We start from the raw sequence: 13,873 nt of genomic DNA, 5'->3' as shown, positions 1-13,873 counted from the left end.
ACTTCTTACTGGCTATTGCATACCAAATTCGGCATGTAGGAAAATCAAACTTCCCCATCACAATTTGTTCTTTCTCCTCATTCTACTGTTTTTTGAATACCCACTATGTGTCAGGTACGATGGTAGAGGCTGGAAATACAGAGATATACACTATATATCCCTACACCCAGGTAATTCAGGTTTAACGGAGAAGACAGAAATAAACATGAGTACAATGCAGACACAATGATAGATAACAGGGTGCTATGAGACAAAGAATCAGCCCACCTGATCCAGGTGTGTGTTGCAGGGAGGGAGATAGCTTAGTGATCAGGGAAGTCAAACAGGATAAAATTTGAGCTTTCTCAAAGAATTAGCTGAACAACTCCTGCACAGGCAGGCAATTCCCCCATCGGCCACCCATCTAGCTCCTCCATTCAGCCTGGCCCAAACTTGTGGCTGTGGTACATCTCCAGGTCAGCGCTGGCCCTGGAAACTGCCTCCCTGGCTACATCTCTTCCATCAAGGTCACGCAGCAGATTGTTCATTTAGCCTTAGGCCCCTGTCTGCTCAATATTAGAGGCCACTTGCTATCTTGTTAAGAACACCCAAATTCTTAAGGAAAAAAGATAGCATAGGTGTTTCTGCTCCTTGGATAGTCTTTGGCAAATCATTTAACTTCTCGCAAACTCACCTCTCATCTGTGAAAGTCTAACAATTGCAAATACTCAAGGGAGGGTGTACATAAAAAGTGAGGTGAGAGGTGAAAGCAGGTGTAGCATATAACAACTATTCATCATCTTTGTTAGGTTTTCACTGTGATGGAGTATGACTTTGATTCAAATATTATACATGCTGATCTTGTCAGGAGGATGTGAAGCTTTTGGAACTTTCTCAAATATATAACTATAAATTTCCATTGAATTCAGTTTTTATGACCCTTCTAGCAGCTCTCAGTCTCCCATCCGTCCTAGACTTCATTCCAACAAGATACTAGCCTTGGGCAAGTTATTTATCCTCTTTCAGTTTCCTCTTGGGTGTCATGGAGATAATTAAATGTACCTCAAAGAGATGTTGTGAGGCTCATTTGAAGTCAGGAATAGAAAATACTACTTAGTGATGCTTTCACACGCCACATTTTAACTAAGGAAAGAGGTCCTTGTGCGAGAGCCTAGAGGCGGGGGACTGAGCAAGGGTCAAGGGGAGCCTGACTTGGGCGCAGCACAGAGAAGGAGGACATTCCACGCTCTCGGTGGGGAGGCTGTACCGCGGGAAGAGCCGGTTCCTGGCCCCAGTAGGGGTCGCCGAAGCGCCGCACTGCAGCATCCTGGCGGCGGACGCCGCGGCCTCTGCCAGGCTAAGCTCGCGTCCTGCCGCAGTCCCTCGGCCGCTAGCGGGAGCGAGCACGAGCGAGGAGACCCCTGTCCGTCCGCCCATACTTGCTGCTGCTGCCGCCGCTCCCACCCGCAATCGCAGCAGGAAACGCAGCCTGCACCCTGGGCTGTGCCCCGTGGGAAGGTTTTGCGATCCTAGGGACCGATTCTGAACTTGCAGGGGACTGCGGCTGTCCTGGGCCTGGAGAGTGCGAACAGGTGAGTGTCACGCACGTGCCCAGGTGGCTGTTTTGGGATGACTTCCTGCAGACCCTTCTGTGCCCCTGAGCCCTTGGCTTCTGGGTTGTTCCTCCTGGCCACTGGGTCCCTCCAGGGTGGCTCTGGGGTTCGCTGTGAGGGAGACGTGAGCGCGGGCGCTCAGAGTTTGACAGCTCCCTCCGAGCTAGAACGGAGAATGCCCTATGACTTAGGTTGCATTTGTCCTCTAGGCTGAGAGCAAGTGACCAGCAGTCAGTCCCCAGTGGGCTTGTTTTTCATTCCAGGATACCTGTTGCTTTGGGAGCAACGCCATAGCCAGGGGTCTTGAGCAGTTATCCTCGTCGCTGTGGGTGGTGTATTGTAAGATGAGGGAGAATTTCTGGTAATGAGACCAGGAAAACTTGATTTCAGAGCTAGAGAAGGAGCGGCCCAGAGAGAATCTCATTCCCACGACCAGGCTAGATTATTTGCTTCCCTAAACAGCTGCACTTTATTTTAATGATAAATACAGAAGTTAAAAAAACTATTACCTTATAAAGACACTCGCTTTTTTTTTTTTTCTTCCCAAGAGGAAGTGAAAAGCATGGGCCTTGGTAAGTATAGTCTTCAGAATAATTTGTTATGAATAAAACCTTTCTTTAAATAAAATTTAAAAATCAGGTTACTAGTGACCTAAATGTCACAGGTCTAACAGATGGTCAAGTCCTGGAAGGTAGCCACTTTGTGTGTATTTAGCATAAGTGTGGAATGAATCAGTCACTGCATTAAGAGTAACATAAGATTTGGAGGCTAACTTCTTTTATTTCTTCTTTCTAAGCTTTCTTTTAGTCCCTTTATGTTCAGAAAAAAATAAATCACCATACCTTTAGTCTCTTAAATATATAAGTGTGATTTTAGCTGTAGGAGTAATAGGGACTCAGACGTTTTTGTGCTAATAAAGTACTGTGCACATAAACAATGAATGGCAATCTAGACTCAGCCAGAATATTTCTGCACAACAATATTAAAGCAAATGTATTTTTTAAAGTCCATGTTCTGGAAGGCCTGGATTTATGAATTATTTTGAACATCAGAAATTTGGCAACAGTTCACTTATTACAAAAATTTGCACACTTACCTTTTTTATCTTTGTCAAATGTAACTTTTCAGTTTCCTGTGAGAAATAAAATGTTGAAGTACATAAGTCAGTTTTTGTATTCCTTTAAGTGACTTTTCTAAACATGACAGAAGATTGACAATAACCAACTGTACCTTTATTAAGTTATAAATGAAAAAAACAACCCAAACAATTTGTCTTTCTTATGTGAAATTCCTATGCTTCTGAGGCCATTTGGGAGTTACTGAAATATTTGACCTAACAAATGTGTGTGTGTGTTTGCTTTTTTTAAATCATTTTTTAAGGCTACTTTCATGTAGCATCAATCAGATAATTACTTAGGTTTTATGTGCACAGGAATGGACAATTTTACATGAAATAACAAATTGTTTATACACTCTCTGGACACTTTCACCGACTATGTTTTAAAGAAATTCCATTATTATTTAGAATTTGTGTAGTTAATATATCTCCATATATCATGCTTCTGTGAAGCTTCTGTGATGAAGCACTAAACAAAGAGGGCTTTTCTTAATAAATGCATATAAAATGACAAATAAGGAAGTCCTTTTATCTTTAGCCAAAATATGGGACTGGACAAATCACAGATGTTTAGCTTCTGGGTTTTGTACTATTAATGATTACCAAGAAGATTTTTCATTATTGGGAATGAAATAAACAATAGCTAATGTTAATGTTGAACTTTTCATCTTTCAGAGGATGCTCTGGCACTTTGGAAATCATCAAATACAAAATTTGTTAGGTGAACATACAACACGATATATAGATGATGTATTACAGAATTGTATACTTGAAACCTATGTAGCTTTACCAACCATTGTCAGCCCAATAAAGCTTCATTAAAAAAAAATTTGTTAGGTACAAATTGGTGGCTTAGATGAATAATGATGAAAACAGTATGTGTTCATGTCTTTGTAGAAATACTTTTCAGAAGGATTCTTGCTTTTATCTTTCACTCGAGATGCTGTTTTTAAAAACGTGTAGATGACAAAACGCTGGCAGGAGCAGTTGACATGTTAAGATAACAGATTTGTGTCTTGAAATTATCTTTACAGACTGGAAAAAATTGATGAAATGAAAGCTGACGTGATTAAGTTTAATAAGGATAAAAGTGAAGTCTTGTATTTAGGTTTAAAACATTGATGTGGAAGTTCAGACAGGGGGGTCTGCAGTTCACACAGAGGACATGAGCCTTCATATGAGTGGCCATGCAGTAATACAACCACAGTGCCCAGATAAAGAATAGGGAAAACCTCCGTGATCTTTGGCTGGGTCGTTTTGTCAGGTCAAACCCCAAGTGTTGAATGCAGTGGGTGTCATGTTTGTAGAGTGATTAAAACGGCAAGTGCCAAAGGAGAGAGCTGCATATGGTGAAGAAGGAATGTGAAGGTCAAAAACCATAAACAAGACCACACATCCCATGAGGAACAAGGGAAGATGCCGCGGCCTCATTTACCTAGAAAGTAGAGCCTAGCATGGAGCAAAGGGTCCTCATAGTGGCTAGGCTAACTTGAAGGGCTCTGAGTGAAAGAAAAGAACAGGCTGACTTCATGCCTCTCCTCCCTCCTCTATACAAGAAAGTGGTAAATTAGACACAGGATGGTTGTTGGATGGTTGTCTGATCGAAAGGAAAGATTCCTGTGACAGCTGGAGGATTTCTTCGGTTGACCCCAAGGGTCCTTCCAGCTGTACATCTCCATGGTACTAAGAACCTAGGTGTCAACCCCAAAGCACCCATCTATATAAAATGTGCCTACATTGTATATAATGTAATTTCCCAAGATGTTAGGAAAATACCATAAACTAATGTGCTTGATGTTGTCATAGAAAAGGAATCAGAAGTCAGGGAATGGCATTTATCTTTTGTGTACCAGGGCGCTGTGCCCAGAAAAATATAAAAATATGATCTAAATGTTATGTATCAATTCCTGGAATATGCGTATCTGTCACATGAATTGATCATGTGATATAGTGTGAACTGAGATCAAATTTAAACCTTGAAATACAAACTCAGTTGTATTGCATTGGGGTTCACTAATATGAATGTATATTATTCAGCCCAAAGAGAAATAAAGAATTCCAAATGTGACTCTCCTCATCACATGTTTGTATATTGGATGTTTACAGACACAGGGTAAATACATGTATTTATATACTTCAAATATTTATCAATTACTGACAAAGAAAATGCTTTCATAAAAAATTCTTTCAGAAAGTACTTTAGAAAATGCTATTGCATGTGAAAATGCATGTTTTAGAACCAAAACAGATCTAAGTTCAAGTCTTGGATCTGTCATTTAATTAGCTGAATAGTTTGCAGTAAATTACTCTGCAAGAATTGTAGTGAAGATCAAAATGGAAAATGTTGATAAAGCTGAATGATGGCTGGCATATTTGAGATGCTTAACAAATATGAATTCCTTTTCCAGTCACATATGAATTTCCAAATATCCTTTGTTTTAGGGTTGCAGATTTACAATGATATGGTGAACCCAAAGGCTGAAACCAAAACGATTTTCTCAGCTCTTTAATTGGAACGACAGTGAGTTGTCTACCAAAACCCAGCATGGCTAAAAGTGCAGAGGTCAAACTGGCAATATTTGGAAGAGCTGGCGTGGGCAAGTCAGGTAAGTTGTGTTGTGGTTGTTTGAGTGTCTGTGTGTCTGTGTGTATGTGTGTATCTTTGTTACTGCCTCCTGGGATTGGGCAGGAAGGTGGTTGGCATTTCTCATATGATCATGTGTTGTTCTTTTAGATGAAGTCTCTTTCTCTTTATCTAGAAGTTTTATTTTGCATAACCAAGATTTATGTATTCTTGCTTATTTATGATAAAGTAGCTCTGTTGATAATACATAAGGCAATGGTTTATGTATCATAGATTTTTGTACTCTGAGGAAAGATATTAAACAAACCTCTAAGAATATCAGATTACGAAAATTAAAAATATTTTTGCTCTTTTTTCTGTATCTGAGATCCTGAGGGGCCAATTTTATATCTCATTCATCTTGATATTCTCAGCAACCAGCTCAAGGTCAAGCATGTGTCGGGTGCTTGGTAAATACTTGTTGAATGAATATATCTTTACCAGAAACAGAATTGCATTATTATTCAACACTTCTAAAATTGGGAAGGACTGGTGAAAACTTAGAGTGACGAAGCAAGACAACTGTTGCCAGGGCCTCCGGGGTGAATTTAATTATCAAAATTTGGCTCACATTCATAATTCTCACAAAGTAATAAAGGCTTTTTTATTCCCCACCTAAGAAAATGCTTGCAGACCTTTGAAATTAAGGGTGAAATGGTGAAAGTGAAGATGTATCTAATCCAATTTGAAAAGTAGATCTCAGATTTTATAATTAAAGAATACTGAAGTAGATGTTGCTAAAATGTCAGGGCAGCATGGCTTTTCAGATGGCGTTGCCTGGATCTCTTACTGGAGGACAGACCTGTAACTGACTTTGCACGTGGAGCCTTTGGTTCTTAGGAAAGGACTCAGACAGTTATCTAGTAGGAGTGTGTGTGTATAGAGGGAAGCCTGTTGGGATCATCCCCTACAACAGGTAATCCACATAATCTTAAATGAACTCACACAAGCAGATTTTAATTCTGTGATCGACCTCTCTTTCCTAACCTGCTTTCTGCTTTCATGGCAGCAGTAAATCTTAACTATTCTAAATCTTTCCCTCTTTTTTCTTTCAATTTTCTCAAGGGTGTTCTTTTCTGCCATCACCCTTTTCTTCTGCTTGCTGCTTGCTCTTGCCTCTGGCAGAAACTAAACAAAGATAATAAATAGTCAGCAAGGCTAAGAAACTGCCAGCCTGCAACAGATTGAAGATAGTTAAACTCCTCCCCATTAATCTCCTCCGTGTTTCCTGGTAGCGTGAGAACCTAATTTCTGTCGCTGGTGGAAGGATCTGGAGAATGAGGAAACTGTTCCAGTGAGTGCAGGATGAAGGCACTTGGGTATGTGGGAAGGCCTGGGCTGCCAATAGGGCTCATCTAAGTCCTTCGTGAGTGAAGGCTGTAGGCCTGGAGCTGACTGTTTACCATGCATTCATTCATTCAAAACTTACCATAGGCAATAAGAGAAGGGCATTTTTAACCTCAAATCATTTACCAAAATAAATTCCACGTGGTTTGAAAAGTTAAAAATTCAATTGAGAGAACCACTTAGCAGTATGTGTACCCATCTCTTTCCCATCTATACTCCCTTGGTGCAACCTGTATACTTTCTGTCAAGGTTGACCCATCAGCTTGAGCTTTGTCCCCAGTTTCCTTTGTCTTCCCCCAAATTGTTTCAATTATTCTTCTCATTCTCTACCGACCATTTTTCCTTAAACATTTCTTTGTCCGCTGCTTCATCTTTTCCCTTTTCTCCAAGTGTATTGAATGGAGGCTCTATCCTTAATGTCAAAACTTTTTTTTTTTTAAATTCCCATTCATTGCGTAAAACATGGCAACCTTCCACTGCACTCATGCTATAGAAACTACTTTTGCGAAGGTCACCATCGATCAATAACGAACAAACATAATGAACTTTTCCAAGTTCTGGTCTTCTCAGGCCTCTTGTTGCCATTCAACACAACCATTTATTCTAAAACTCCTTCCTTCTCAGGATCCAAGGCCATCACACTTCTGGGCTTTCCTGATTACTCCACATTGTCCCTAACCAGCAACCTTCATGGGCTCCTAACCATGAGTCTTCCTCGAAAAACTGCCCCGCCCCCACAGGTTCTACATAACATCCTCTTGCTTTCTCACTCTATATGCTCTCCTGGGGGCTAAGGAGAACACCAGCCCAAGAGCACAAGTTCTGCTGACCTTGGCTTTATGTAAAATGCAGAAGCTGAACTTATTCACTAAGGTCCCTGCTAACTCTAAAATTCTATCAGTCTTGATTATATACAGACTTGAACTTCTTTGGACTGGTTTTTCCATCCACATTATATCCATCCTACCACTCATATTTATTTTCATTTAAGCAAAATGACAATGACAGACTACACGCCTTTAAACAATTGCCTTTTGTCTGTCATGTATGCACAGATCGTGTTTTCTTATTTCAACATTAGACTATTCTCCTGAGACCTCGTAACCACACCCTCACATTTCAAAGTCTGACTACCAGTTTGACATACCCATGGGAGACAATTCTGAGACCTGCACCCACAGCTCAGTAAAACCAACCACAGAGTACTTCATATCTATCAAATTTGAAACCAGATTGTAGTGAGAATTTATGTTTATTCTAATTCTTTGTTAAGGTAGATATATGATGTCTCTGCCTAACCATTGTGCCACATGTCCACTTTCTTATTGCACAGACTGTATCAGTCTTACTAGTAGGTTTTGTTTTTTTAAGCCTGCAAGAAATTGTACCTGCTGGAATTCAACTGCAGCTCCTTGCTTACTCATATGCCTACCCCCAAAAGGGACATGATCTTTGTGGGGAGTTAAACAATCTGTTTCTCTCCAAACACCCAGCACACAGAGTATGCCTCGGGAAACCAGCTTGAGACCTGGGAGTGATAGAGGCTGAGTGTCTCTGCTTTGACTTGGGTCCGTGTGAATTGCATCAGAGGCCTTAAGTCTTACCTGTCTCACCCACTTTGCCCACACTCAATACCAAATTGGAATGTGGGTCAATAAGACCATCTTGTCCATTTACCTAGAGTCAAAAGAATGAGCTGTTTGACTCCCAAATCTATACTTATTAGCTGTGTGAACTTGGCAACTTTGGCAAGTTATTTAACTTCTCAATTTCCTCAACTATGAAAAGCATATAACAGTGACTGTCTCAAAGAGTTGCTGTTAGGATTGAATGAGTTATTACACAGATGGTTACTAGAATAGCACCTGACACACAGTATGTGCTCAAGAATTAGATTGTATTATAATTTTTTTGAGTTATGCTTATTTTAATTTGTAAGTTATTTAGTGAAACAATCAAAGATATATTTACATTCACATGGATATTTGGGTTTTTAGTAAAAGTCAGAAATTTTATAAGATGAAAATTCTCTATTGCTACTCAGCACATCCAACACACACACACACACACACACACACACACACACACACACACACTTTCTGTCTCTCTTTTTCTCTTAAATCATCTGGTTAATGTCAATTCAACTTGACTGCTGATGATCATAATACTTCTCGTGGCTTATATCTGGAAAATCTTGGAAACAGACAGAAATATGTGAGTGTCATCAATAAATTAACGCCCTTAAATTTAAAGTGCTTCTGGTGTGTAGTAGACAGCTTCCTAAGCCCAAGTAATAGATAGGCCCTCTATGTTTAAAACAGAATTTAACATTAACCAGAACTTTCTGTTTGATGGGTAGACCATAGAAGTGTATTGCAGGCAGAATTTAATAATGTGTCTGTTACTAAGAAACTCTGATAAAACATGTGAGGGGTGTGTGCGTGCATGAGCGTGTGCATGCCAGTGCACACGTGTCAGTATTTACATGGTCATTGGTATTGGGAAGATTCTTCTTCCTTCTGTCTGATTTTACCTTGCAGTTCCATCTTACAGTGAGCTTGCTTGCTGGATTAGGGAGCTTTGTGGCTCAGCCTTGTGGGAATGCTGCTGCAAAGCACAGAGCCCACAGATTCCCAGCCCATTCCTCCTGCTCCTGCCCCATCAGGGCCCACGCTTACCTTCACTGGCTAAGGGTAAAGCCCTAATAACCTGGCATGTAGGACGCAGATTTCCTTACTTGCGTGTGTCAGCCTATACTTTGACAGGCATCAAGTAATTAAAGCAATAAAACCTGCCATAAAACCTAGAATGCACACCACATTTATTTAAATGCTTCCTGGATACATATTATTAAAATTTATAGTGAGTGTAGGAGGGGCTGAGAGAAAAACAGCTGAGGTTTTACATTTAGTTTCACAGTTGACATTGTCATTTTAGAACTGAAATATTGTGTGCCATAGTTAAATATATTTCTTGAAAGGGCTAGCCTTTCTCAAAGTTAATTGAGTAATGCTATCCTCTAATTCAAAGCCAATTGATGCAGTCATCCATGAAGGCTTAAGTTTGTAGACTCAGATTGCTGAGCTAGAAATTGGGTGCCAAACACAAACAAATTGTGATACTTTTTCCCTTCACACAAAGAGAAGTGATTTACCTTTTCCTCCCTTTTCTTGTCCTTGCCTGCTCGTGCACCCTCACTCTCAATTATAAAAAGTTTTTAAAACGGTTTTCATCTTATTTTCAAGGAGAACAGGGACAATTTTGATTTTCAATATGACTTTTCCAATGAACATCAAATGCTGCTGTCATATATACATGTATTTTATGGTTGAGGTATGTTGATGAGATCTCATATAGTCTCATATATATTAAATAAAAATAATATCAATAACATCTTAGGTAGATTAGTTTCTTTATGTTATGTTATAAAACTAACCTTTGTGTTAGAATTTTTCCTCTACTTACGTAGCTATAAACTAGTTTGTTCCCTCCACTTAGACTTAACGGTGTAGTATGATACTTCTTGGACATTGTTTTCAAGGTACTTCTAAAAAAAGAGGAGGAAGATTTAGGGTAATTGGGGCATGTAAGAATCTGATTACAAGCATCTCATTACAATTGTGTAGTTATTTTGCATGCTTTATTAATGATATAAAATGTATGCAAAATGTAATATTAACCCATAATAAATCTATGTTTGTTTGAATATAAAAACTATTTTCCCCCAAACCAAGGACTAAAATGCACTGTTCAAGAACATGTGCAGGTGGACCTGTAGCTTCAGTAACACGTAGGCTTCAGGTCCAGCTTGGGGACCACAGGTACAGGAAACAGTGTCACCTGCACGTGAGTGCTGACAGCAGTCCTGTGCTTCCTGCTTATGGTCCAAATCAAGTTCTTGGTCATCCTTGTTCTAAGATTATATATAATCCTAAGAGCTAAATTAAAAAAAAATTGTCTAGGTAGGAAGAGGGACAGACTGTGTTTCAGGTGGAGGCAGAATTCCCACAGCTCCTGGAAATGTGTGTGTGTGTGTGTGTGTGTGTGTGTGTGTGTGTGTGTGTGTGTGTGTGTGTAGAAGCCTTTCCTAGGTGCTTGTTGAAATTGAAGGATTACCAGAAATGAGGCCCTTTGGTTCCTTGTGTAGTTGGTGGTTAGAGGGATAATTGTTTTCTAAAAGATTGGGCCAAAGGAGGAAGGTAGCATTGAGACAAGTTTGGATGGAGCTAGAAAAATAGCCATTCTGTTGTCATAAAATATGGTGATATGGTTACCTATGGTTTTGAAGCATTCATATCTTTCTTTACCTGTAAGTAAAGATAGAAAAGCAAAAAGAGGCAAACAGAGTAGGTGAGTTGGTTTTCATTGTTTCTTCCACCCCAAAAGGAATGAAAGGGTATTTTCAAATTGCAGGTATATATCTATGGACATGAGTAAAAGTCAGACCTCTGTGGAAAGCATAAGTCACACTGACCTTTCTTGCATGCCCAGAAAGCAAAGCAAAGGTGAGGAATGGTGCTTATGTGGGTTTAGAAAACAAAGAAAGAAAAGGCAAGAAAAGAAAAAGTTAAAATCATCAAAATCAATTGTTTATTGGTGGGTAGTTAAACATTTTGTAGGTTGGCAATGACCAATTCTTAGGCTGTTTTCAAGAAAAATATAATTAGAGAAGAAACAATACTGGAAAACAAAACAAAACAAAATCATGAACTGTTTTGAAAGCCAAAATAATATATCTCTGTCTCTGCTTTTTTCTTTTGGAATATATTATTAAAATTCAGTTGCCCTTTATTGTTAACTGATGACTAATTTATTCATTGAAATATTTTCCTGTAGTTATCAGTCGTCATTTGGTTCCATTTTGATGTTGACTTGTTTTCTTGGCAACTGACAAGGACGAACTTTGAGGAAAGAGAGTAAAGAAAATTGTAAATCATCCTTGTAATTCCCCTTTTTATCCCTGGTATTTCTCCAACTTCTGGGTTTGGGGAAATCAGCCAAATTTTCAAGGTGGTACTGGCCTGGAAGCCAAAATTCCAGTACAAACGCATCTCTGTTGCTACAGCTGCCTTTGAAAATTGATGTGGTTTTAGAAAAACAGCCATAACTCCTTCCATCCCATAGAAAAATGGAAGTAGTTATATTATGAAGGCAAGGCAATCTGAAATAGGTAATTTCAGCATGGAATTAGCAAATATATTAAGCTCATGTACACACATACATATAAGAGAAACCCTTACCAGCATGTTAGTGCCACAACCGAGGCTGGGGTCTGTTTGTGACTCTGTGAAAGCGCTTGCCACTTTGCTACTAAATGTTTTCATTTTGTATCACTCCATTCTTTTCCACATCCTTTTAAGTGCCTTACATTCGGAAATGAGATGATGCTTAGAATTGTATAATCTGAACCTCATAAAACTGTTGAATTTTGTTTTTATAAAAAGTTTCCAGTAATCAATAAATAATCAGTTTCTTAGCAGTACTAGGTATGTTGCCAGTCAATACAGCTAAGATCCTGTATATATAAGAAAGTTCCCCTGCAATGTAGCGTTCCATTTCTTACAGCTTTGGATCAATTATAAGGAAGCTGATGAATCATTTTCTGCTTAAGAATAAGTTTCTTGTTGTTATCAAAAAAGGATATGCTGCACTATGTCCTGTCAAGATGATGGGATGATAAAAAAATGTACTCATTGTATTGACTGGAAGAATTGGGGTTAAAACTTAAGCCTCATCCCAATCGTGTCTCTTTGTATTCATCTGTCAAAGGCTACATTCATTTGCTCATTTATTTATTTACACTGATGCAGGCTGAATAGGCTTTAAAGATACTTTGAAAAATTATAAGAGGGATACAAATGTGGTCTTAATACTATGATGTTCTTGTTATTGAAATCCATGCAGTTCTCTGTTTGGAAAAGCAGTGTGGGGGTTCTCTCACTGGCCATCACTAGAGGCCAGGGAGACATGCTCAGTCCAGCAGCTACTGTTAGTGTTCCTCTCCCAAATACATCGCATCACAGACTACACGGAGGTTTTTGTTTCCATGCTTCGTTATTTGCCCTTTCAAATATGTGAAATGAATAGACATTGAGTTGGGTTTTCCCTTTTCTTTCCTTTTTTTTTAAGATCAGTAGGTAAGAGGGGAGGAGAGCTTAGGAAAATATTTAGTCTTCTGCCTTATTAGAGAAGGAAGTATAGACATGTTATACAATTTTTTGATAATCAAATCTTACCCTTATTTTAAAAAATTAAAGCTTTAAACACATAAGTATTTTGGATGGAAAGATTTCTCAAATAATATACCATAAATATGTGTGCAGTATCTATTTCCCTATCATCTTAAAATATGTTCTTATGTATTCATTCAGTTATTCGTTCAGCAGTTATCTGCTGAGCACCAAGGTGGTGTTCTAGGATAGCTCGCACGTGGCACGGAATTCATGTACATTCCAAAAAGGCAGAGCAGTGGCTGTTTCTACTCATGGTTAGATCCCTAGAGCCTCACATAGCATTTGACACAGACTGAGGCCTCAATAAAACAAATAAATTGTTAGACTATATGGCCTATCCATTATATTAAGAGGCATATATTTTAAATGGACTCCCCATTATAACCAAAGTGGTTTCCTGGCCTGCACCTGCCTATCTCCAGGGACAGGAACTCACCATGACTGGAAGCACATCCATCCTTGGACAACGCGTATGAGTCACAGTCCTCCAGAGAAACAGAGTCAATAGGACACACACATGTTCTATCTATCTATCTGTCTGTCTATCTGTCTGTCTATCTGTTTGTCTATCTATCTATCTATCTATCTATCTATCTATCTATCTATCTATCTATCTATCTATCTATCTATCTATCTACCTATCTACCTGGACTGGCAAGACTAAAATCTGTAGAGCTGGCTGGCAGACTGGAAACTTACGCAAGAGTTCATGTTGCAATCCTATGGCAGAATTTCTTTCACTCTGAGAAACTTCAGTTTTTGTACTAAAGGCCTTTCAGTAATTGGATGAGTTCTACCCACATTATTAAGGCTAATCTTCTTTACTTAATGTCAACTGACAGTAGATGTTAACTGCATCTACAAAATACCTTCACCTACCCCTACATTAATGTTTGATTAAATAACTGGGTATGATAGCCCAGCCAAATTGGCTCATAAAACCATTGCAACAACTCTTTCT

The 13,873-nt window shown here is 39.0% G+C and overlaps 1 protein-coding gene across 2 annotated transcripts in view; it reads left to right on the top strand.

The window, feature by feature from the left end:
- The first annotated feature begins 1,282 nt into the window (after window positions 1-1,282).
- The window catches only part of RERG (RAS like estrogen regulated growth inhibitor), a 98,504-nt gene continuing 85,913 nt past the window's right edge, over window positions 1,283-13,873 (top strand). Inside the window, exons 1-2 of one of the 2 annotated variants that reach the window (XM_019643263.1) lie at window positions 1,283-1,571; window positions 5,152-5,315. In XM_019643263.1, coding sequence (XP_019498808.1) covers window positions 5,255-5,315 — 61 coding nt within the window. In that variant the 5' untranslated portion in view covers window positions 1,283-1,571; window positions 5,152-5,254. Of the gene's footprint in view, window positions 1,572-1,801; window positions 2,165-5,151; window positions 5,316-13,873 lie in introns of those variants that run through there. The other variant, XM_019643264.1, reaches the window with a different exon arrangement.

Source organism: Hipposideros armiger, unplaced genomic scaffold, assembly GCF_001890085.2.
Source record: "Hipposideros armiger isolate ML-2016 unplaced genomic scaffold, ASM189008v1 scaffold_76, whole genome shotgun sequence".
Lineage (NCBI taxonomy): Eukaryota > Metazoa > Chordata > Mammalia > Chiroptera > Hipposideridae > Hipposideros > Hipposideros armiger.
Note: the sequence above shows the minus strand (reverse complement) of the source record. Positions and strands in the feature narration are given on the sequence as shown.